The sequence below is a fragment of the Aulostomus chinensis genome, chromosome 12, assembly GCF_037954235.1.
Source record: "Aulostomus chinensis isolate RoL2024-O1b breed Wild chromosome 12, RoL_Achi_v1.0, whole genome shotgun sequence".
NCBI classification, from domain to species: domain Eukaryota; kingdom Metazoa; phylum Chordata; class Actinopteri; order Syngnathiformes; family Aulostomidae; genus Aulostomus; species Aulostomus chinensis.
The window spans coordinates 9,368,992-9,395,515 of NC_141331.1; the positions used below are offsets into that span (position 1 = coordinate 9,368,992).

Genomic DNA, 26,524 nt, shown 5'->3' on the forward strand with positions numbered 1-26,524 from the left:
AAAAAAAAAAAAAAAAGTATGGCTGTTACACTTTTATATGAAATTGGCAAAAGGAAGATGATCCATCAAACACACATCTGTATTCGTAGTATTTGTCGCTGTTTCATTCGCCGTCTTAAGTTTACTACAAGATAAAGCGTAAATAACTGCTTTCTTTTTTTTTTTTTCCAAGTCTCACTCTTGCAGATTGTTGTCAGGAAGTCACTTCACTTGGGGTTTCAGTGTCAGAGTGAAATATTCAGAAAGCTGCTTATTCGCTTACAGACAAGAAAAGTACATTTGTGTACTTTCTAGGGGTACAATGGCTTTTCCCCGTGTTAGTTTCTGTCCTAACGGGAACATGTATGCACATCTTTCACCTTTAAAACTGTGTATTTGTACCTTAAGGTCCAATGAGTACACATAGAGGTATATATATGTGTAGCTCATACTTTGAATTACCAGAAGTGAGTTTTTTTTTTTTAAATGAACATTCCTCTCAACCAAGAAGTAAGCTGCGTTTGAATGAATGCTTCACGTATGACACTTGTCTCTCTGACTAAACGTGCCTTCAGTCACGGGAGTCAATCATTTCCTTTCAATCATCTCAATCCCACCATTCACCGCGTCACATGAAGGTGCAGGTGGACTTGTTTGAAACCTCGTGATTCAACACGCCTCCCTCCGGGCCTGTTCACCTTCCTCTCACACGGAAGGACTGAGGTACAGAATCAAGAAGATTGGAATTCGCCCCATGGAGGTTTGAGTCATCACGGAGGAGCAACCGGAGTGTAGCCCGTGATGGATGGCACCATCTGCTGATCAGAACTAGTAAAATCATTTGACACAGGTGTTCGAACAAAGGGGAAGGGAAGGAGGGAAGGTGATTGGGGAGCACGCAAGGGAGGGAAGGAGACGAGGGTTCTTCTCAGATTGAACCGTGGCTGGTTTGAATGATGTCATGGGACGTTTTCTCTTACAGAAGGCTAATTCAGGAAATCCCCCACCCTGAGCCAAGTGTAGGATTTATGGCACGAGGTAGTTCATTTTCTTTTCTTTTCTTTTTAAATTTCATCCTAAATCATACACTTCTTTTAGGACGGATACAAGTGCTGGATTAAAATGAATCAAACTGTAGTCCTGCCACCGAGGAGCACCACTGGATGAAATCACTCAGGATATTTTAAAATTTTGTATATATTTTTTTAAAGTTTATTATAAAGAAACTGTTAAATACACGTCATAGATGCTGCTACATGTTTTTTAAAAAAAAAAACCAAAACACTCCTGACAAGTGCACTGTGTTCACGGGACCGAACCCAGCCCTATGTCTGCTTGCCTGTCTGCATTTGGGCGCAAAGACCCGCCCACCTTAATAAAGACTGGACCTTCTCTCTTCCAATCGAGACAAAAGGAGAGGACGACAGAGCCGAGCTGAGCATCTGAGCGCCTTGGAGACGCCACGGGGTTGATCCGACGCACAGCAACGCACCAGCACACACCGACAAACACGCCCTCCAGACCCACCTGCACGCCGGCTAATTGTCCCGTTTGAGGGCTGAAGAAAGACAGTGTCAACCCCGGTTTAGTCGCAGCCAGAACACCGTGTTCCCATGATGTCATACCTGTGGATTCTGCTATTAGGAAGCCTGTTGGCTGGAGGCGCCAAGGCACAAGGTAACGATTTAATTTTAATATATTCAGGCCAGAGTCAGCAGATTTTTCTTCAATTTGCATGCATGCATCTGTCTTTCTCTCTATCCATTCATCTGTCTTTGTATCTATCTATCTGTCTGTCTGTCTGCTCTCCTTATGTCTTTTTTTCCACCTCTGCTTCATCATCCATCCATCAGTCTCCGTGTGTGTATGTGTGCGTGTGTGTGTTACAATTCACCTTCAGCATTTTCATTCTGAATGACTGAGGGGGGGAAAAACCCTCCCTGTCTCCATTGTCAGAGCGCAGCAGTCCAGATTTGATCTCTGAATTCGGTGTGTCATGTCATTTATCTTTTCTCAACATGAGTTTTAGCCCATGAGGGGTGTGGTGGTGGACCCATTGTCTTTTACTAAACTCATTCTCACCCTCTTTACCTTTCCCTCTCTGCTTGCTTTATTCTCTCCATCAAGAATGGGATGTTGTTAAGTTTGTTTGTTTGTTTGTTAGAAGGATTATGCAAAAAAAACAAAACAAAACATAAAATTAAAAAAAAAAAATCCGTCCCCCCCGTCTGTTTTTAATGAAACTTAGCGAAGGGGTGGAGAATGGCCCAAGGGAGAACCCATTAAATTTTGGGGCAGATCCAGGAAACGATAGAGCCCTTTTTTGGACATTTTTATTGATATTTTAGAAAAATGATGTGGATGTTAATGTAAAAACTCAAGATAGTATCTGTTAATGTGTAGGATTTATGGCTGATAAAAGTTTAAGTGGCCTTGTCGAACATCTGTGCTTCCCTAGTGGCCTTGCAGCTTGTTCATTTGATCCCTGTTGCTTTTTTTGAATCTCTAAATGCCATTTTTCATCTTTATATTTGTCATTTGTCTTCCTTTTTGTGTTTTTATGCTTCTTTTCTTCTTCTTCCACTGGCCAATATCCCCTGCGGCATATGCCATGATTTCATTTTGTTCAAACATGCAATAAAACAAAGGAAGTAGTGAGGAAGGGACAGACCCTGAGAAAGAAGCACTGAAGATGTTGGAGGAAGATGAAAGAAAAATGCGGCCGACTGAGAGGGAAGACAGAGATTTACATGAGAAGAAAGAATGAGGAAAAGTTAGCCTCTTCATCATCATGCAATCGCAATTCTCTTGAACGTTGGTGCGCTTGGTTGTGATTGTGGGGCAGTGTCGCTCGACCACTTCATTTTTCTCAGGAACCACCCTCACACACGCACACACATTTCCTTCTTTTACTTTCTTACGCATTTTTCTCTTTTCTTAACTTCATTACAAGCCTAATGGATGTTTTCTTTGGAAGGCGAGATGTGGTTGTGCTTGCTAGTGTACACTGAAAAAAAGATGGTTTGCTATGTCCGCTGCACATATTGTACAGTGAGTGTGCTATAGAGGTGACGGATAGGGAGTGTTTTAGTAATCAGATCCAGGTCCAGCTGTAGACAACACCCAACAACACAACCACTTTCAGCCCCTTTCCTCTCCCCCTGGGCCCTCAGCATCTGTGTGGGTGTGGGCAGTAGCCTTAATGTACAGAATAAATGAGGGTCCTTGATTCATTAAAAAAGTCCAAGGTGACATTCACCAACTTGAGAAAAGACAGCGACAGGGCCTCGCTGAGCTATTTTGGCCCTCAAACAAACATTCCAGGTGTGTGTGTGTGTGAGTGTGCGTGCGTGTGCATAAGTCAGTTCTAGAACATGTGTGTCTTAGAGGAAGATGAAAGAGCAAAGGCCTGTGTGATGTGTGCCAGGTGTGTGTGTGTGTGTGTGTGTGTGTTTATACCTTCAACTACCCACACATAAAACACTCTTTGGTGGGTAAAATGTGAAGCGCACACACACTTTTTTTTACTCCTATGGGGGCATGATTGTGGTAAACAGCACATTCTGTCCCACAAATACACAATAGAACCATACCTGTTGGTACAATGTGCTGGCGTATCACCTGACTCACACACACACTCAAACATAGCTTCAGGTGTACTGTTACTGGGCAAGGCTTGGTTACTGGTTACACACACACACGCACACACACGCTTGTGCACATATTTATTAATCCCTCTCACTCAACGGATGATCTCTCGCACTAAAATAACGTCCTGGTACTGAAACACCCATCAGACTGACTCATGGAACACGTGTTCAAGCCTATTGTTTGATTTATTTCGGGGGAATTAAATACTTCCTCCTTTATGCCTCTACACCAGGAGCAGATGTGTCTGAGGACGGCGTGTTTCTGGGTTGTGAACTAAATATCAGTAAACTCAAGAGGGGATTTCCTCATATTTGGTTCAAGTGTTTAGATTGTGGAGGTCAGAGGTCAAGGTCACCGTGACCCCGTGGAGCAGTGACCAGCAGGTAGTGATGAGTAGTGAGTAGACCTCACCCCCGACACTTCAAAAGACACAATCACAACTGATGCTCGTGCTCATTGAAGTTAGCCTTGCTAACGCGGATGGTCGCTGGTTCGAGTCCGGGCGTGCTTAAGCAACGAAGGTTACACTCACAGAACACCATAACTAAAGATTTCTCTCTATTATTATAGAGGGCATTCAGAGAGCAAGGCACCATGACATCATCGGATGCGGATCAATTCCAAATCTAATCAATTGTTCCAAACTGTGTCATCTTATAAAATTTCATAAAAATCCATCCGCCGCTTTTGGGTGATTCAGCACTGATCACATTATCATATTGAAATTACGGCAAGTCTCACATCAATGTTTAATGTCATGAAATGATGAATTGATGTCACTGTAAGTAAATATCCGAAAGATCAACTTGATGTGACATCATAACGTTCTGACAAAAACACCTCTCTAGCCATGTTCAGTACCAGCTCAGTGGCACCTTCAAGTAAATGTATTCCATTTCACCAAAAAATAGACTTAAAACCTTCAATTTAATTCCTTTTAAAGTCGTCACTACACACAGTTAATTATATGAATCTGGATAAACGTTCATGTAAACCAGTCCAGCAGCTGGACTGGTTGGCGGAGGCCTACAACCACGAGGCGGTAATTCTAGTTTTAAATTATAGAGAACATCTTCACGAGTCAAGGTGAAATGTTCCATCATATGTAAGCAGTAGCACCTACATCAGCAACGACTAGAACAGGGCTGAAGGGTTTGGAAAGTCCTATTTTTTTCGGTTATGTTAACTGGTTTGCTCGCAGTATGATTTATGATATTAGCTGTAATAATTCTGTTGTCATTAATCGCATTTTAATCTAAAATGGTATGAGTTTTTGAGGGGGTCTGTGCCAAATGCCGCTGTTTTGAGTCTGTAGAATACCATTTCCTGGCTGGAATGTCCCTGCAGCACCACAATACCTGATTCACAATGCTGTTCTGACTAATTTTGTCTTTAGCATGGCACCTTTTTATTGTTCAGCGACCTAACGCATAAAGCTGTCATGCTGTATCACCTTTAATAGCTAAAAACAATAAGATGTAACCCCTAATGAAATGTGCTTAATAATATACACCGGGGCAAATAAAAATGCCACATTGGGCCAATAAATCTTGCAACTTGTGTGCCACAGAATGGAGACTCGTTAGAAGAAGAAGGGGGGAAAAAAAACTCCTATTAACAATTTTGTTGGGGCAAGTAAAAACAAAAACTTTGGCCACAGACCTTGCTAGTGGAAAAAGAAAAAAAGACTTGTTATATAAGTTAGATTGTGAGCCTTTTACTCACAACTGATGCCCCGTCTCCCATGGACCCTGCTGTTGCCTCAGTTACATCGAAATGTTTGTTAGTGATGCATGCAGGCGACCCACATGGACAAACCTGGTGCCCCTTATAGCTGCATTTCCCAAGTCAGCCCCAAATCCTGGCTACTTGAAAATAAAAGAAACTAGGTTTCGAGTGTACACATTGGTATAGAATAGTTCCATAAATGTTTCAAGTGAACAAAGAGGTGCTTGTCCACCAAGAAGCCCAGTATCAAAGATTTACCCACGTCAGTAGCCAGGACATATTTAGCTAGAGCAGATAATTTGATAAAAGAAACGCCATAGATATACATCGTAAACAACTCAATTCAAAGCCATTCCGATCTGTAACAGTCTAACTTAATTCAAACCTCATGACTTGTCTTCAAAAGAATAGTAATGCAACTTGTGCAAACTGGTTTGACTTAAGAGTTTACTTTTGGGGACCCTTTTTTTTTTTTTTTTTTGCCATTTAACACTGACTCATACAATAGCGTGCGACCATGTCAGACAGACACCGATGACTCATTAGCCTCAAGGGAGAGTGGCTGCGGAGAAACAGGGGGAGTAATAAGTTTGAGAGAGAGAGAGAGAGGAAAGGGTTTAAGACAAAAGGAAAGTTAGGGAAGGATGGAGAGAGAGCTTGAGATGATTTGTGACACTGTTGCGCTAACGCAAAACAGGACACCCCTCACTCCTCGTGCGTGAGAATACTCGTACTGTACTTGTGTGAACATGTGGCTGTTAGTATGTTTGGACTGGAAGGGGAGGAGAGGGAGCGCTTTTATGAGTTTGTACACATGAGCTTGTGTGTGTGTGTGTGTGTGTGTGTGGGTGTACATACTGGTTGTGGTGGGGGTTATGGGAGTTAGAGGAAGAAGTGGCAAACTGATAGATGAGAACATTATGTTCTATGAAGTGACAGAAGAAAAAGTGTGTCTTTGACTGTCTCTCACATACAGATTGAGAGGCATTACTCACTCTGCACGGTGCCATGAAACTCATTCATGCTCATCAAGAGATCGTGGTCTGAAAAAATTCCATAAATTACAATCTGTTACAATCATAGTTCATGTTCAGTTTTTTTTATTATTATTATTATTGTTTCTTGTCCTAATTAGACAAGAGGGGTTTAAAAGTCTCGATTAAGTTTCTTTTGGCCAGGAACTGAAAGAGAACATGCCTCAAACCTCATTCATGTGATATACATTCATGTCGTCTAATGCCAGTTTATTTATTTGTGCAGGCAACAGCCAATACTGAGATCAGCGTTGTAATTTACAATTATTCCAAAGGGATTTCTTTGGAAACATCACGCTTGCTTGCTGGCTGGCTTGTTTGTTTGTTGTTTTTCCTCTTCAAACTCCTTCAAGTATTTCCAGAGAACTGAATTGGTTTCAGCTCAGTGTCTGTTGTCACAAGAAGAGAGCGTCATTGTAAAAAAGAGCGTGTCCAGTGTAGGTGATGTAGGTAGGTAATGTTCCTTCTAGAAGTTACTTAACATATTAACTGACATTAAAGAAAACCTGTTGCATGCATTTCACTTTTATGTTCATATCCCTTTCACCCACAAGGTCAAAATAAAGCGAGTTCTTCGACGACATTAAAAGATATCTTTGTTATCTCGATATCTGAGCGGCACAGAAACGGTGTGAATGTGACGGGAACTTTCTACACAAACAGATTACTTGTTTGAAGAAGTAACTAAATAACTGGTTACTTGAATTGGAGACCCAATGAGTTATGTTACTAGATACAACAAAAAGTACTCAAAGCACTCTAACGTATCATTTTGTAGAACTGTGAAATAGATAAAGGTATGTAATGGAGTAGTTTTTTTCACAGTACTGTATCGATTCCAAACCCCAGTATCAATACCACAATATGTCATGATACAATTTTACCATGTATGTAATGACAGCTACCCAGGTAGTACACAACAGTGTAATAAATAATATATACTGTATTTACAGCTGTTTTTTTTATCGATTTATCGCAATATTCATTGTGTCACATCATGTCACAATAAAACGTGATAAAACTGTTTTGTGATCCTTGTATGTAATGGCAACTACCCAGGTGTTACACACCAATGTCATAAGTAACGTATTGTACATTTTTACCTCTATTTTATTGATTAATTGCAGTATTTATTTAATCAAATCGCGACCCATGTATTGTTACTCGTGTCGCGAGGGCCTTGCCGATACTCAGCCCAGCTACTTCCAACACTGCTTGACCTAGTAGCCGTTTTCAATCTCGATTATCTTCCCAAATTGTAGCTGAAAACAAAACCTGATTAATTTCCAAGCCCTACCTTTTGTTGACCACACCCACACATATGCACACACCTGCAGACCTGTTTACTCAGCTCCAAATGTCGTTTGATTCTTAAATAATCATGGGGGGCACTGACTCATGTTTATGTTGGAGGCGAAGATGGGACCGTTAGACATGTTGAAAAAACACCGAGTGATAGAGACAAAGAGTGCCTGTTCTTATCTCCCTGGGTCAGTATCCATGCGTGTCTCATTCATGTTTCAGTGGTATGTGTTTCATTGGGCTTGTGTGTGCGCTTATATGTGTGGATTCTCACCGGTATACGAATGTGTGTTTGTGTGTGAAATGAGCCAAGGTGTCACCAGCAGTGCTGTTCAGAATTTACAATGTGATGGAAATACTTTGCCTTCAGGCTCCACTGACTCTGATATAATCAAGCTTGGCAAACACCCCAAGACTTAGTTAAAAACATGCATGGCAACCGGCACCTGCGTCAAGACAGGAAGAATAAGAGGGGAAGTATTGGAAACTTTTAATTTATTCATCAAAATATGATCGAAATTGCACATTGGCCGAACACAACATTCAAATTGTAGAAATGACAGCTTTTTGATTGTAAGACGTGTTGCAACATCCCTTCGTGAATGAAACGATGCAGAGCCGACAAATCATAGTTTCCAGAGCGATGCAAGAGATGAAGCTTGTTTGCTACGGACCACAGCAAAAGTCACGTCGCCATTTTTATTTACTTACCTTTTCCAGTGAGCATGAGAGGATGAAATCCCATCGTTTTTGTGGTTCAGACCTGCTTTCTGATGTGTTGACTGATGTAGCTTGTAGCATGAAAATGTGGCTAAATCACATGTGTACTGGTATTTCCAGCTAAATTTCTACCAATCATGTATTTCTGCTAAATAGAAACACCATGCTTAGCAACAGCTATCATCAGTCTAGCTATAAACACTCATTATGTTCTAACTTTTTGCTCTACAAAATACAACACAACAGTTAATCTCATATTTGTGAATTTCGAAGCGGTTCAGATGTAGATTGGCCTTCTAGCAACCAAAGGCTTGCTGGTTCGATCCTCACTTCCCCCAGTGACCATGTCCAAGTGTCCTTGAGCAAGGTACTGAACCCCTAATTGCTCCTGATGGCCCTGCGACGGACTGGTGACCCGGGATAGGCTCCAGCTCCCTGCGATTCTCAATGGACAAGCAGTTTAGAAAACGGATGGATGGATGGATTTCGAAGCTTATATGTCTTACCAACAGTGGTGGCCATCAAGTGGCTAAACATGACAACAAATCCCATCACACTGAAGGCAGAAGGAAGCATAAAGTTAGTAATGGTGATGTTGAAGTCATGTTAATGACATCATGACTAGAGGGCGACGTCTTTCAGTTAATGTTTATATCACTGTATTTAGAAAAGGCAACTTCTCTGGATGAAGCATCATCAAGTTGCTGCTGAAATCAGAGCACAGCTTGCTGTTTCAGCTTCTCACATGCACTTGGGGAATGTCACAGCACTCACGCAAAGACACACACACACACACGCACACACACACACACAGAAATTGTACAAAGAATAACAAAGACGTGCTCTTTGTATTTTCTAATTAGTACAGAGTCGCAATGCCAGTGGAGGTCGAGGCCTCATGGTGTCGCAGCAGGTCAGATGAGAGTGATGTGTCAGTCATATCATTGTTGCACCAGGAACCAATCAGACCAGGGTGTGACCGTGTGTGTGTGTGTGTGTGTGTGTGTGTGTGTGTGTGTGTGTGTGTGTGTGTGTGTGTGTATGTGTGTGTGGATTTGCTAGATCCACAACTGTTAATGACTCTTCACACATTAATTTCAATGACAAAGATGGATTAAAGCCACAGGGTTAAATTGCCAGTCATTAAACTAATTACTACCAGACGTATATTCTATTGATTCTGTTTTAGTCGTGTGAGTAGTAGAAGACACAACATCTCAGCCAAATATCGTCAATTTTAGAGTTGTGTTGCACACAGGGAACTCCCTTTGAGACACAGAGAGGAAGTTTGGGTTGCCATGTCTGCCTTCTTTTTTCCCCATTTCAAAACAAAATGTCTTCTGTCAGTCGTTTGATGTTTATTGAAGCGCCAGGTTTTCTGTTATTTGTTTGAAAGTGATATGTCCCAGAAGTCTAGGCTTCACTGGATGTGTGCTCTTTCTTCATTATTTCATAACTTCTTCCTGTACATTTCTCTCTTTAGATGATGTTGCCCAAACAGACGAAGAAGTCGATGCCGGTACCCCGGTCCCTGAAGAAGATGTCGCAGCATCCGAACCAGAGGTAGAAGATGGATCCGACCCAACAGCAGATGTGAGGAGATTTTGTTTGCTGGATTCTTTTTAGGCTTGAAGCTAGTGTGTAGTTTCAGTTTTTTCACTGTACTTCTTGCGAAATCCTCAGACAAGGGGGTGTTTAGAAGAAACATCATGTTAGTCTTAGTGGGGTTTTTTTTGCAGAAGATGGTTAACCACTAACTGACATGAATGATCTTAAAACCCCCAACCACATGAAACACTAAAAATAAATATAGATGTAGGGATTTTTTTGGAACTCAGTTTCAAGAGATACAACTTCTTTTTTCTTACTGCACACAGGAAGTGCCATCTATCGGGTCTGAAACGGAGCCCGCCGTTGACTCTGAAGCTGATGCCAGTGAACCGGAGACTCCAGTAAATGAAGATGCAGATGAAGTGACTCCTGCTTTAAACACAGAGGCGGAAGCAGCTGCAGCAACACAAGGTGATCAGCAGGAGTTCAAATATGCACATTCAAAAAATGATAATGTTGTACTTAGATGATCATATGACCCAAATGCTGTAAACGTCCTCCACTTTTCTTTTACTAAGCTGGCAAAAAGAACAATTCACACGCTGTTCATTGCTCAAATGTGTTTTTCATTTACTGTTGCTTAACCGTAACGTAGCAACTGGGAAAACAAAATATTCTGGAGGCAAAGAGTAGTGTGCAGGTTCTACTCTTTGTCAGAATCTCTACTGGTGTTGTTCCACTTCATGTCGGCTCTCCCACTCCATCGGGGTTAGCGTCATTTAAAAATTGCAGTTACTCCAATCTGTTGTTTTAGCCTTCATTCATCCTCATGATAATTGAATTGACCACCATATCCTCTCCTTCCATGTACTTTGTTAATATACGAAGTACTACCTCTATAAGGTAACAACACGCTATCTATCAGCCATCTAACACCTGTCCCCCTCTCGGTTTTAGAGCCTGCAGCTGTTCCAGAGACTGAAGCTGTTCCAGTGCCTGACGCTGATCCAGAACCTGTAGCTGATCCAGAACCTGCAGCTGATCTAGATGTGAAAGATCCCGAGGCTGATGAACTAACACCTCACTTAGAGGAGGAAGCCACTGTCGGCACCGAGGCACCACCTGCCAAGGAGGTTAGTTTTGGAACAACATCTCATTCAAACCTCATCTCGCAGTGTCATATGAAAATGATCCCCACGTTGTTGTTTTTTTATTCATCATATCATATGACTGCTGTCATGCTGGGTATAACTCTGATGCTGTACAGGATGCTAACAAGCTAATACACCCTCTGTATATGCTATTTGACACAATAGGAGGATGAATCTGACGGGGAGACCAAACCAGTGGCAGATCCAACTGAGCCCCTTGATGAGGAAGAACCAACTAGTGAAGCCACCGGTACCCAACCAGCAAACCCAGGTTCCGTGGAAGAGGTGGTGGCAGATGTGGTAACAGAAGTGAAGTCCCTCCTCCCTACAGGTTGGAATAGAGATTTAGCATTGCTCACTCATGAATACTTGTATTTTCATTCATTAAGGTGGTGCATAATAGTGTCTTTAGACAGTGGGTAAGAATCTGTTAAAGATTTTGGATGCAGTGACGTGTGAATGATAGCGTGTCAAGGGTCACAAAAACAAGAACAAAACCATATAAAAGGGCCACAGTGAGCAGAGCAGATGTGAGCAGTAAATGAGCTCAGCTCTTTAGCATCTGTCGGCCTTCCATGGCGAAACAGTAGAGACGATTCTTTCCATTTAACATAGATTCAGTTTTTGCTCATAATAGATCTCTTATATTCTTATGTGATGTCTTACAATACAATGTCTGGCTTTGTTATTGAATGTTCTCCGGTACTATTTTTGTAATGAATGGTCTTTAAAAGTAGTGTTTAGTACACTTTTGCTCCTGTAACTGGTGCTGCTGCCATGCCTGTTGTTTAAAAACCTTTAATATGCCTTGTGAGATTTGCCTTTCCCGCTGGCAAATAACCCACAAACCGCTGCTAGCATCTGGCTTTTGTCTGCTGTTGGAACCTGAGAACCTCAAATGACCCTCTAGCAGACACGGGCATTCATTGGCTACGGTCAGTGCCTCCAATCTCAGACACACATACGACGAGCGGTCGGAGATCCACTATCAACAAAATACATAGAGGCAATGAAAACTCCTCGTGGTAACGTCCATGACTTTTTTGTCAACACAGCAACCAAGTCAACCTGTTTGTGTTCAAACAGTGACGTTCTAACGTGGTCCATTCAGTGCTGAGTTTGAAAAAAAAGTGCAACAGAAACGCTGTCACTGTCCACCGTGCTGCTACGACTGCAGCTACCTTATTATACAAGCCCAACTGCTGTTTTGACAACATCTTTTACTCCTTTAACTGTGTTTGTGACGTTGAACATGACGCGCCAGAGGAAAGAAAAACACAAAGTCAACCCCTCCTCTCCTCGCAGCTGGAACAGGATCAGGCAGCTTTTAAAGCAGGTTTAGTACATACGGGGATGGCAAGGTGGTATTAGTTGTTGAAGCGATTCAAAGCTTGTCTTTCAAATGCATATTCTTTATATAATTAGCATTTCTAAAAGAGTAACATACATAACAGACCAACTAAGTTAACACTGCTCGTCGTACCCTTCGTCATCAGATTTGATCAGTAATGATCATCTAGATTTGACTTTGTTGTCATCCAACAATGTTTTTGTTTTTGTACGTAGATAAAGTGGACCCTCCTGTGCCTGAGGTGGATTCAGGTAAAGATATTTTTTAATTTCATTTTTTCTGTCCTCAGAGGCTCTGTCACTTCAACAATCCACAAATGATTCAGCCACGATTCATACACCTCCGCAGGTTAAGAGACAAGTCTCTCCCTAGCTAAACAAACCACACTTCCTTTTAAATATGACAGCAAAGGGCACTTCAGGACAAACTATCTATTATTTGATTAACTACTTAGGTATTGACACTGTCATTGTGTTCATTTAGATCAAAGCAGCACTCTAAATCAAAATGACAAAGCCACTGAACAGGCACTGTGTGGGAAAACAACAGTATTAGCAGTTGTGTTTGGAAATAGTATTTGTATTGTTTGAGGTAAACCGACTGAATACTGATTTCACAAATTTGGTTAAATAAAACACAGACGTTCCGGTCAAAAAAAAAATCACACATTCCACCCCCCCACCCACACACCAAACCAGACAAGGACATAGATGTGTGCTTCGATCGGGTGCGGAGAGCCACGTAGACCTGCTGATTGCCAATTAGCTTAGCACAGTGAATGGTAGTGGGTGGGCAGGTTAGCATACCTCCCTCAAAAGTCATCAAATACATTTTTTTTCAAAACAGTTTTTACCTGCATTATTATGGCTACATTTTTTTTTGTTACGAAACGACAATTTATGCTATGCTAACCCTTCCAACCACTACTGTTGATTTTACTAAGCTAACTAGCAGCTAGTCTCTGTGGATCTCAGCTCCCTAATGGACCCTTACACACAGAAGAGAGGGGTATCTGCCATCTTGTCCTGCTCTGGTGTGGATGGCAATAAGTGTTGTCCTTTCGACATATCAGATTTCCAAAGTGTCATCATTTGACCTCAGGAAGATCATAAAGATTTTGTGTGTGTGTGTCTGTGTGTGTGTCATTTAAAAAAATGTACATGACTATAACTCCCTTTTTTCTGAACAAAGCAATGAGAAACAGATGTGTTTTTCTATCAATAAACACAAATTACTTTGGCAGGTTGTGAGGTGGGATGTTGGCTCGTATAATTTACCTCCTAAATTAGGGGAGGGGGGTGAGGTGGGGGTGGTGGTGGTGGTATGGTTTGAGAAAGTAACCTCCCAAATGATCTCATGGCAATTTTATCAGAGCTGAAGTGGCGCCTCTGTTTATGTTGTCTACATTCTCCCTTTGTCTTTCTTGAATTCTTCTTCTTTCTACTTTGCAAACCTTCCTGGGATCTCAATCTGGTTTGTAACCGGATATATTGTAAATTTAAGTTAAGATGGCCATCATCTTCTCTTATAGCATTGCTAAGAAAAGGCGGGGGGGGGGTGCAGTTGAGTGTTGAGGAAATGTTTGCAGTCATGGTTTCTTCCATGTGATAACTGGCATGTGAACATTCTCTCACTGTGGTGACAGGAGGAAACGAGTTGAGATATTTAGAGGAAGCCAAAGAAAGACTTGAAGAGACAAGTGGTTCAGAGCTCAGCGAGAAGTGAAAGTACAAAATAAGTATGATGACCAAAAAAAAAAGCAAGATGAGAGGATAAGTAAAGGGAAGGGGAACGGGGGAGAGAGAGAGAGAGAGAGAGAGAGGACAAGGTGTGGAGGGTAACTGAGAGGCTGTGGAACAATAAAGAAAGGAGAGTATCAGTGTGAAACTTGGCTCCGGCTCAGAATATGGTCTCATTACTCAACATTCACGTGCATGTCTGTAAAAAAAATGGTGCTTTACAATGTGAGCGCTGTGCTGATTTACTGTTAGGACTTGTTAAATGAAGGAGTACTGCACTTCACGGGATGATTTTGCCTCTGAGATTTTATCAACCATAAAATAATTCTGCAATCCTACCTCGCCCTGCCCTGTCTAAAACACTGTAGTGCACTGAGTCATACATGCTGTACATGTCTCTCGGGGTTTTCCCCCAAATAATATAGTGTAAAGCTAAGGTGTTGCTCCTGATAGAAGATATCCTTTAATCAAAGTGATCACCAGTTCACACGATCACTGTTAACACCCTTTGGCCTCAGAGCTGCTCATGTGTCCAATGGAGGACAGCTCTGCAGGGCGTTGACTCGTGGCCATCAGGGACTGGAATAAATAATGTTTCCACTGTGTTTTATATCTTTCAGAACAGTAGTTTAACATGGACATGGTGCCATATAGTGTGTTAGAGAGACAACATGTTATTGGGGAACATCTGGATGTTATTCCACTTGGGCGGGGACAGTGGAAAGAGAATGTCCCTATAGGGATTAATATTGCATTTCTGTAACCATGTGATGTCTAATCATTTTTTCAGCCGGGGGATTTGACTTGGAAGATGCTCTGGGAGATTTGAATGTAGTGGACAACCCACCACAGCCAGGGCAAAGCCGCAGTGTTGGATCGGGAGGTTAGTAACCACATATGTTGAAATTATTCATGGCTGCAGCAGCATTTGCTCTTACAGTCAGCATTACCAGCAGGCTTGCATGAAGAAACAGTCAAGGAACTTTATGTACCGGAGGACTTTTGATTACCCAGCACGCAGTTTGAAACTACACGGAACAAGATGAGCCAAGTTTAGACCATGATTTATTGCTCCCTTACCAACATTTGCCTTCAGTGTTGCTGAATTGTCAAAAATCATTTTATATTTTTACATTCAGTGTCTACGTACTGACAGAGTCTGAAATTAACACCCGTAATGCACCAAATGCGGGTAGCACCACACGGACTGTGAACGCTACATTCATGTGAACCTAATAAAATCTGACGTCTAAATCGTCCATGGTGCATTCAGTTGCCCCTTGTAAACTTAGAAATATATTCTAAAATCCACGAAGGCTTAAAATGTCAAGTAAATCTTTTTTTCTGTATTTTCCTTTGTTGAAAAACGTAAATCCCACACTGCTTTCTTCTGCCTTTGCTCCAACAATTGTAATAATAACATTGTAAAGCAAAATAATACAGGCTCTATCATTATTGTTCACGATGGTAACACGGGACTGCACATGTGAGTTTTTTCCAAAAGGACTGAGTCGACATTTTGGTCCTCGATTATCTTTCAGTAGATTAAAAAAAAGAAACTGGAAAGAAAGTGACTGGATGTATCTGGCACCTTCTCACTTTTTTTTGTTGTTTTTACAGTTACGCATGAACAGAAATTCCAGTGAAAGGAGCCCTTATTTCTTTTTAAAAGCTGAAATGAGTTCCTTTATAAACTGACAGGTGGCTAAAGTTGCGTCCCCTTGCCTGATGGTCATCTATTTGAACAGAAAAACATTGGGGCATTGAGTGAAGATCAGCATTCAGCGTATTATTCTTTTATACAATAAAGCATTAATCAGTGTTTTCCTACCCGGTTCACATGAATGGGTTTCAGACTATCAACAGTGCATTTGTGAGCAACGATATCAAATCATGAGCCCGTCATTTTTATGCACCCAGCGAAACAGCCGCCGTCTGGATTTCCACTATAAAGTTACAAATCTCCCTCAGATTTTTTTTTTTTAGCACTTTAGCCTTTTAACTTTTGCCCATTTTTCTGCCTGATTGAAACTTAAATTTGATGAGCTTCGTTCTCACCTCAGGAGACCAACTTTACTAGCTTGTACCTGGTGGGTTGAGAAAGTTTCATCAGTAGCTTGAAGGCAAGTTTGGGAGCAAAGCAGGAAGGAGATTTCCTTCAAGGCCTTTCTCTCTCCCTTTATTTCCCACCTGTAAGCTGATTCATCTAGGTCAGTGTAATCATTATAATCTAGTGAAAGGCACTCCTCTCATGTGCTCTGTTATTAATGGCTTTGTCAAGTTGAGGCAGGTACAGGGCCGCCATGTTGTCACAGGCGTATACAGACAGGCATTGCAGAGGGAGATAACAGAATTGTTTGCATATAGATCAAACTGAAGATCAGAGAGAGACACAGAGGGTGTGTGTGTGTGTCTCCCCCAGATATTTTATCTGTCTGATATTATAAAACCATCTCCATGAAGGTACAGAGGGATACGTGTGTGTGTATGTGTCATACTAGACAGACAGAAACTTTAGAGCTCTCGGTATCCTGGAGGCATAAAGGGAATCATCCACCTGTACTCATTTAAAAACAAGAAAATAGGTCTCATCACCCTTTAACCCCTTCTTTCTTTTTTTCCCCTCCTGTTTAGCACATGTTGCTGAGGCCACAGTAGACGGTGAGGTTCTTTTGTTTTTTTAGGATGATCAATATATTCATTAACACAACAGCATGTCATTGCGTGAAGTTGAAATTACTACAATTATTAATATTAATAGTTAACCAATACCTCGTCATCATGCTTAAAGGACCCTGGAAAATTGACCAGCTAATCATAAAAATCATAGTAGAGGCCATGCGGTTATGTGTGGTTAGCGTAGCAACTCTAATTGCTCCGCAGAATCCGCAGATATCAGTAAATATGATTAAGGGCGTGGCCTCTTTGAGTGACAGGTAGGGGTGCTGTCACAGTTGGCGCTAGTCTCAGTCAGATTAATTCTTCGCTCTTTACCACCTGCACCATTTTGTCTAATTTCTTTACCTCCAGAAGAAAATCCAAGATGGTGACGGCCTAAGGGGCTTCAAAACGGGAGTCCACAAAGCTGTGGATGATGTCACGCTAGCTCCGCCTACTTTTAATACAGTCTAATCCAGGAACACCAGCAAAACAGTGTTGATGAGACAATCTGTTCGATGGCAATGGGGAGGGGAGTTTAAGGGTGACGGGAAAACCAGGAGTACAGGAGGGAGTAGCTGATGTGAAATTATAGGAGAGGTACACTGAAGTGAATGGAGTCACTTAGTCCAAGATATATGTAGCTTTGCGGAAGCTGTAGAAGAGCTTGTGAAAACTGTTGAAACACAGGATATAACTGACAGGCCTCTGGCAATGCAAACAGGATACAAGCCACCCCCTGGAAATACTTCCCCGCTATTGTTACAAAGAGAAAGAGTAGAGCGACAGGTGCACGTCTGTCTGTGTTCGAATCAACGGTTCTTCCTGTCACATTTAGTGTGCAGCCCTCTGTGTCCATATGCTAATCGGTCTTTATCAGTCTCCCTCCAAAGATGTTTGTGCCTAATGAATCACGACTAAATGGTGTTTCTAAATGTGTTCTTTGTTCCAAACAGCTGACAAGCCTGAAACCAAAGGTGAGTTATCCTTCTTCTTCTTTTGTTTTGAACACATCTACCCACCCGCCCACCCCTCTAGTACCACAAACAACTGCCTGCTCCACCTGCAGTATCAGCAGTCTGCTATTTTGTATCATACGAAGTGGAATATTGTCATAGTTTTTATGAATATTATAGAAATTAAACCGATTTTTCCCTGAACTAACCTGAGCGATGTAACCTGAGTTTTATAATGCACCACTATTATCAAATCTTAGGATATATTTTTTTAAAAATAAAAATTTTGCAGTGCAGATTTTTTTTTTTTAATGACCTCTGACCTTGCAGGGAACGGTAATGTGATAGTGGCTCTGTGCCTGCTGACCACACGCGGTTCACATAGATTCTTTGTGTTGCCATAGTTCCCATGGTGCATCTTTGTGTGTCATGAAACACGTGACACTAGACAAACTGGTGTGGCTGCATGGTGTGTCATCTAAGCACATGCATGTTCATACTCGTCTCTACCCACCTGTGCTCTCGTTTCCTAACTCATTCAATTCCTCCTGTTTTTTTCCACCAAATCTCAGTGACTCACTTGTTTTCTTATTAATTGGAGTTACACCACCGGGAGTTTCTGTGTGTCATGCCACTCCCTTCGTAACTTTACTTGAAGTTTGTCTTCAATCCTCCAGCCACACAACATCATTCTTCACCTTCAGAATGTCCTGCGTGGTGACTGAAACCACTGCAGGGAAAATAAGCTGGTGATCACGGTATAAAAAAAAAGATATGACATATTCACACATTTTTAGATTTCTTTCTACTTTTTTTTTTTCTTCCAAAACTCCTCAAAAGAAGTTGCGGATTTAATTTGGCTGTCATAGTTTGATCTGATCCTTGATAAAACTCTGCTGCAGTTCTTGAGCTGCATGTGGCTCAGCGAGCCTTAATCGGTGGCACACAGCCAAGACATACAATATAGTATATATGATAATGTATAATTTATATATATATATACTTGATGACAGTACAGGCTACAGATATGGAACTGTCTAAACCTGGTCAGACCACACTAACTCTTTCAGGTGTTGCCTGGTTTAGAACTCCAATCTGGAAATAATTTAGCTGTGATGAACATCCTGCTCCATCCATCCATCCTTATTCCTGTTGAGTGTCGCGGGGGGGCTGGAGCCTATCCCAGCGGCTTTCTAGTGAGAGGCGGGGTTCACCCTGGACTGGTCGCCAGTCCATCGCAGGGCCAACACATAGAGACAGACAACCATTCACACTCAAAGTCATACCTACGGTCAGTTTAGAGTATCAATCAGCCTCGTACCCAATTGAAGCTCTCTTGTCTCAAAGTCAATTGGATATTTTGGATATATTTTTAGTTAAATGTCTTAAATAATATCAGTAGTTCAGCTTAATATGTGTCAGTGTTTTTAAATGTGTAACATTAAACATCATCGCCATGAAAAGAGGAAAAGTGTGAAGCTAGTTGTGGTAATGTTGATAGTCATTCTACCATGGGCTAGTTTGTTAGCATAACGTTAGCTTTGTATGATTGCCAATGTTTGCATTTATGCTTGAAAAAACATATTAGTGGTATTTGTTTGTGAAAATTATCTTGTTTAAAACATGTAAGTCTCGTACTTTTTTCTTTGCTTCAGTGTTAAATAATCTAAATTCCATTCTGAGACCCTATTAACTTCTGACCAAGGGAACTTTAGACAATGCTAACATCTAGGCCGACCCACAAAAACACGTCACCCCTGTGGCGTAACTGAAGACACAATAAAGCAGGAATTATCACTGAACGGTTATGTGAATTTTTCAAGAATTTGAAAACTGAGGTAATCAACTAAAACAATGTACAGTACAATATCATGCATCATATTACATACCTCATTTAAAGTACATTTAGTAAGCATTGGCCACACTGTGTATTATACTGATGCCACTGATGGAAAATATTCAAATATGATTCAACAGCTCAGCCATAAAATCTGCCTCAATAAAGATAAAAATCTTCAGTTCTGATTGGCACAGTTATTGTTTTCTTCAGTAAACTCTATGTAAATTGTCAGAGTTGTACTTGGTGATAATTCCAACACAAATCTGACACAAATATTTTTATATACTAGGCTGTCTTGAGGTTTTTCACAGTCGTTGTGGCAGTGTGAGCTTTTGTCTGACTACCTTTCATTTGAGAGGTATTTGCTGTATGCTGTGACACAGCATGAAAACGGTTCAGATCACTGTTGTCATAGTAACCAGGTTACAGGTGCAGGCCCATTTATGTTGTCACAGTGAATGCCTTTTAAGGTCTAAATTAAAGGATATGGAAAATAAATGGCATTTGAAATGGCTGCAATAAGATGAGGCATCTCTCTCACACACACATTTATTCATGTCATCGAGCACTGCTGCTGAATCACCGTTTATTGTTTCAAGTGCAAAATGGCACCCAGTGGTGATATTGAATTTCCATCTTGTTAAAATATTCAACACAGTGTAATTCACATTTTACGTATTCAAAACGGGCCTTTCTTTCATACACAGCCACTGAAAAGTAGTATTTTCTGTTTGTGGGTGTGTTTTTTGCAGAAGCCGGCTCCAACTCGATTGCAGCCATCTTGAGCACAGTCGGTGTGGCTATAGTGGGAGCCGTTACTGGATACTTCACCTATCAGAAGAAGAAACTGTGCTTCAAAAACAGACAGGGTAAGTACATGTTGTTGTTTTTTCTGATAGATTTACTCAGCAAAGCTGTGTTCCAGGTTTAACATTTTCCTTGACTATAGTACCTATGTGGGAAAAATTAACTGCAGGGAGAGATTTTATGGTTATTCCCTTTAAAAGTTTGGACGGTTAACGAAAAAGTACTAGGACCTAGGACCTTGTAGGAGCTACAACTTGGTTCATAACCATCAATTAAACACCAGACTCCTCAAGAGTTCTATTGGCAGACAGTCTCTTCTTCCTCTGGTCTCAACAGCAGCAGTACACACTGAATAATGGAGGTATGAGATGAGAACAGTGTGGGTACTTGAAGGTACACTTTTGAAGAATGTTTCCTCAAAGGTACATTTATTACTTCAAAAGTACAATATTTGTCTCCTAGAGGTCAGAAGCGCACCTCCCAATGTACAGAAAAAGGTACAAAATGAATCGAAAGTTTCCCAGTTGTCCTCAGAAAGCGTACCCCTCCACAGTGACAATTATTTGTACCCTTTTAGGTACACACTGCTATCGCTATTTTTGAGCGTGCACTGGAGATTGGCATTCTTTGAGACACATCAGACAATTTACCCCTTAGAGTTTTGTCATTTACATTCAACTCACACACATACACACACACCCTGCATACTAATACAACCAATTCAGCAGAGTTTCTGTTTACAGTCAACATGAACATTTGGCCATTCAACTGAAGCAAAGTAGGACAAAAGTCAGGCAATATCTTCTTCAATGTGTGTTCATTTTTAGGTGTGAAACAGTTCAGGTCACTGATGGATTTTTTTATTTTTTTTTTTTTCTTATTTGAAACTGACAGAACCCATGAAAGCACATCTCTGTCCACCATAGTTTAAGGCCATTTGCTATAACAACTTTAAGCTCCCTTAAGGGGTGGACCAGTTTGTATGAATACAGCGAACCAGTGGTGGCTCTACAGTCTGTGTCAGTCCTGTTTATTAACTGAACTAAAAGCAGGAGGGGCATTTAAATCCTTAACACATTTAAAAAAAAACAAAAAAACATCACATACATCCATAACAAAACATAGCTGAGATAATTCTCAAATAAGTGACATTTTTTTCAGGAAGTTGCAATGTTTATGACTATGAATGACTCTCCCTCAACCGTTGAGATTAGGATTGTTGTTAGTGATGTCATCGGCATATACTGTATCGCCCGGAGTGAGACCGTTGACTATAAATGAGAAGACTTGACTTCGCTGCACTTGTCAGTTTTAAGCATTTACACCAGGGGAAAAAGAAAGAAAAAAAGAAACAGACTTGCAATTAGAGTTGAGAAAAATGAACGTTCTCAGAAACTCCCCCTGAAGCTTTTCACTGTCATCTTTAATTTATCTTCAGTGCAGTTAGATACTTTCACAAATGGGATAAATTCCCTTTCCATCAAATTTCCTTGGGGGGACAACATAAAGTGATCTATCCTAATGAATAGGAACTTCTGCCATTAGCTGTAACGCTTGTGAAATCCAAAGTGACGTGTAATGTCTGTTTTTTGTTTTTTGTCCTCCTGAATCTCTTTTAATTTGTCAATCTTTGAAATTAGAAGCAGATCCAGAGGCTGCACGCAAAGCTGATGCAGTAGAGGCTCAGTCAGATCCCCAGGGTATGACACACAAACACAGCCAAAAAAAAAAAAAAAACTAAACAAAAAAAAAAACCCTCACATCTGAAGTGATTTTCAGATTTTAATTGTTTATGTGTGCTGTTTTGCAGTCCTTAGCAACCTGCTGAACTCCTCCTAGACCAGCGATGATCGTTCGACTGCCTGGACCAACTACAGTCAAGCAAAGTGGCAATCTCACTGTTATAGGCTCTATCCTCCGCAGAGCTGCTTTACTGTGAGGCCCCAAAGTAGGGCTGTGTGTGTGTGTCTGTGTGTGTGTGTCTGTGTGTGTGTGTGTGTGTGTGTGAGAGAGAGAGAAAGAGAGAGAGTGCGTGTCTGCACTTATGTGGGTAAAGAGGAGTTAAGAAAAGCAACTAAATAAATGTTAATTTAGGGGTTTTATGATTGTTAAAACATAGGAATCTATTGAAATGATTGGTCAGACCTACTTTAAACCAAATCCAACAACCTTTTTTTTTGAGTCATTAAGAGATTAAATCCCGAATTAAGTGTGAATATCAAATGGCTAAATTATAGAAGTATAGAACTACCTTTTTATGTTTGTGTGACTATAATGCAGTTCCAGTAATTTTGTGTGAATAGAAATTGTGACGGATATCGATGTTGTAGACGTTTAGCTTTGTACTGAATTCTTACAAGTGGATTTTTTTTTCCCCCTTTGCTCACTAATTCTGTCATAGTTTGAGGCCACCCACTTGATTTTACAACCCACTGGCAACAATCCATGAAAATTAAACACATTTTCTTGTTTTCATTACCATCATCTGCACTCTGAATGCAGGATGTCTGGATAACAGATAGCTTCAATAACTATCACTTCATTTCCTGGATTCTGACAAGGAGCAATAGATTAGGATTATAATCCTGGCAATTTTGGGAAGTGGTTACATGGTCCAGTCCGTGTTCAGTGGACAACCGATGTCATTGTATGCATGTGTGTTCTTGTGTGTGTTTTTAATTGGTGAGGGGGCTTAGTTTTAAACCTGTTGGGTGGCTACCGCTTCTCCTCAGTCAGTAAATAAATGAGAGGATGAACAAAGTTTCTATATGTTGATTTAAAATTATCCACACCAACATTTCACTGTGAGTTTTTATAAGATAAATACATTGATTATGAATTAAGTCAAGTGAGGAGGCACAAATGTATTTGCCAATTTTGCGAACCCACGATTAACATCAAGAAAGACCACAATTTTAAAGCTTCTTTTTAATGCCTTTATGTTAATCATCTCATTATTTTGACAGAAAAAGGCTTGTTACAATCATTTAATTTGTTATCTTGAGATAATTGTTTCATTATCTTGAGAAAATGGCTGTCAGAGATAGTGAGCTTAAGATAACGGCATTAAAAAATCACTGCAAAAATCACAAATTTACTGAGCTGAGCTGAAGTCGAGTACAAACCCTGTAAACTGACAGAATGATTCAAACACGTAGTAACATATTAGGCATTGTTGTGACGTAGTATGTGTCGGTCTAGTTGTGATGCAGTAATTTCTCCTTTCTAGTGCCTTTCACTGACACAGCCTGGCTTGGCCCATTTACAGACACACTAAGAGGAGAGCTCAGATGTTATATGTGAAAAAGGCAAACTAGGAGACGAGGAGTGTTTGGTAGATTGAATCTCTGCTGACTGAGAGCCGCTCATATATCCGAATTGTTGCATTATCGTACACTATCTGTAACAGCTGCTGTATATTTGTTCACAGTTTGCTTCTATTTACTGCACATATATGTTTTATTACTTTTTCAACTAACGCTCAAAACTCTTAGCCTCAGCAGCACAACTCTCATCATTGTGTGTCTCTTTATTTGAGCAAGCCAGCTGCTGTTTCAGTGTTTTTTTGCTTTTTAAATCATTCAGTTCTCCTCATTAGAAATGCCACTCACCTATGGATTTTATGTAACTCCTTTTACATTTGGCAGTGGTGCCTCAGAGATGACACTGATTGTCTTTGAATAAGTTGTGGTATTTTGTGATTGTTATTGTGAAATGCCTCAGAGGCACGAAAAAAAAAAAAGAGCCCGACTTTTTTTTCTTTCCACTGTAGCACAAAAATATTAACTTCTGAATGTGTTTTTGTTGCCTTGCAGTTTTGTACTTGCTCTGTTCCCTTTAAACTTTCACATTAGGGTTATAGAGTTTGCATAGTGCTGCAGTTCATGTAGCATGTTTTACTTGTTAAGCACCATATAGCTGCAGTACTGGACAGAGACGTTTGCTAACGGTCTAGCCTCAAGCTGATAAATTTCTGTGATGTCACATATTGAATAATTCTACTGAATGAACCGTGGGCTGGACGCCTGCTGAGAGCTGTTAGAAATGCCTTCTTGTCTCCTACTCTGTGGTAGACTGAGTTTCCCTTGACCAGTGTTGGGGTCATTACTCAAAATGTAATTTATTACACATTCAACGTGATATAACTTTGCTTGTTTCTCATGAATAGTGGTAATTCATGACTCTGCTATTTGTCGTGCCCCACAAAATTTTTTCCTGTAACCTTCAAAATTAAGACGTAATTGTGTATGTCAGGGAAATGCTGCTTGTTTCTTCAGCATGTGATTCCATCATGTGCTAGGTCAGGGTGGCTAACATTTTTTTCAGAAGGCCATTACTGTGGGTGTGTTTATCACGTTTGCAGCTTTCGGTGGCAACTGTTGGACTCCCATAATGACAAGTTTGTGACGTTGTTATCCTGCTTAGTCAAAAACGTTCTTGTTGTATTCCTTTAACACCACGATGCTCCAATGGCATATCAGACATGCTGCCTTTGAACCAACACTTGTGACCAAATATTTGGATGTCAACTCATTACTGAAAATGTCACGTTCTAAGTCACCTCATACCTCTGTTTCCGTCATCACAGGAGCTAACGTTACTAGCCGTAGCTCAAATGAGCAAGAATCAATCTGAGGCCTTTTGTCAAGTCTGAATGTAGACAGTGCCCTCTGTTGTAATCAAGTTCGATAGCAGTACAGACTGATTGTAGTCTTTTGCGTGGACATTCATTTACTTGATGCTGCCTTTGTGAACATTTTCTTTTCCTGCAAGCAAATTGCGTGCTAGACATAGATAGTCTGCGAGTCAGTTCCAGCCCTGAGGCAGTAATTTGCTCATATGTGGGATAAATGAGAAGCACACACGGCTCAGCCGTCCTTCAGGGCCACATCAGGCTCATCATTGAGCTTCATGACTCTAAATACTTGCCCATAGCTTCCATATTCACAATACTGGGTTTTAATCTTGATCAAATTCAAACAGGACTATTTGCTCTTCTCAAATGCTAGTCTCTGCCAAGCTAGCTAACCACATGACCTGCACAAGATTATGAGATTAATCAGAAGACGTGACTTAGTTTCTCCAAAATTAATGTTGTAACCACTTATTTTTTAACTGAAATTTTATAATCAGTCACTGGTTCACGGAGAAAGTAATATTATTACTGTAGTACTGCCCAACACTGATCTTTGCGATAACGAGCCAAGTGGATTGAATGTCAGAAATCTCTCACTGCACCCGCTACAATGATAATGCACAAAATACACACAAACTAATTGACAGTGCAGACACAGCCACTGATGCCTTTTAAGCAGAACAACTCTTTACAATGCTGGTACTGCCGCGTGTTCAAGTCATCGCTGTCAGGAGTAATGAGCAGAAGCACACTGCTATCCACAGACAGAAAAGAATGCATCCAAATGGAAACAACAACAACAAAAATCCCTAAAACATGGACTGCTTGTGTTTTGAGTCGATGGTCCTCTCTTCATTTAGTCCCAAACGGTCAGGTTCCTGGTACACACAAGTGTTTGGGGGAGTACCCAAGCTAGAATGTAACTAAAGGAATAATTGATACGTTGGGTCTTGAAGTGCACTTGCCAGATAATGCTAGGGCATGAGCTTACCATTCCTGCCTTATACCACCTCTTCAATATCCTAGAGAGGACTACAAAGATGGACGTCATTATCTGAGAGCAACAAACAAGCAGATATGTTTTACAGGTGATTTTTATGAACACAATCTCTGTGGGAGACGCACTATTCTATCCTGTATACATCTTGGTTCAACAAACATGTTTAGACAATTCATTTCTGATTTATACCAGTAAGCCTTTTCCATTTTATTTAAATATTCTGTGATTTTAGTTTTTTTTTATGTAGGGGCTGTCTTCTACATTTTTGTCATCTGGCACTTGTGTTGTTCTTCTGTAAATAATGTTTGAGGAGTGAATTAAACAGCGGTTTTCATGGGAGTCTGTGCGGTTTCAGCTCTGTGTGTGTGTGTGTGTGCGTGTGTGTGTGTGTGTGTGTGTGAGACTTACACTGATACCTGCG

General features: G+C 40.7%; 1 protein-coding gene across 1 annotated transcript; it reads left to right on the forward strand.

Annotated features, from left to right (window-relative positions):
- The first annotated feature begins 1,369 nt into the window (after positions 1–1,369).
- Positions 1,370–26,442, forward strand: LOC147251937 (uncharacterized). Its single transcript, XM_086219962.1, has 12 exons — positions 1,370–1,656; positions 9,898–10,007; positions 10,292–10,436; positions 10,923–11,098; positions 11,282–11,447; positions 12,683–12,718; positions 14,997–15,089; positions 16,841–16,867; positions 17,821–17,841; positions 20,413–20,529; positions 22,108–22,167; positions 22,278–26,442. Exons 1-12 carry the CDS (start codon positions 1,593–1,595, stop codon positions 22,304–22,306), a joined length of 1,044 nt encoding a protein of 347 aa, XP_086076088.1. The 5' UTR covers positions 1,370–1,592; the 3' UTR covers positions 22,307–26,442.
- The last annotated feature ends 82 nt before the right edge of the window (positions 26,443–26,524 follow it).

Excerpts from the sequence above, each read along its gene's own strand:
- LOC147251937 (XM_086219962.1), top strand. The coding sequence starts at position 1,593 with ATGATGTCATACCTGTGGATTCTGCTATTAGGAAGCCTGTTGGCTGGA. Across the intron at positions 10,437-10,922 it reads AGCAGCTGCAGCAACACAAG|AGCCTGCAGCTGTTCCAGAG; the intron begins GTGATCAGCAGG and ends TCTCGGTTTTAG. Across the intron at positions 15,090-16,840 it reads CCGCAGTGTTGGATCGGGAG|CACATGTTGCTGAGGCCACA; the intron begins GTTAGTAACCAC and ends CCTCCTGTTTAG.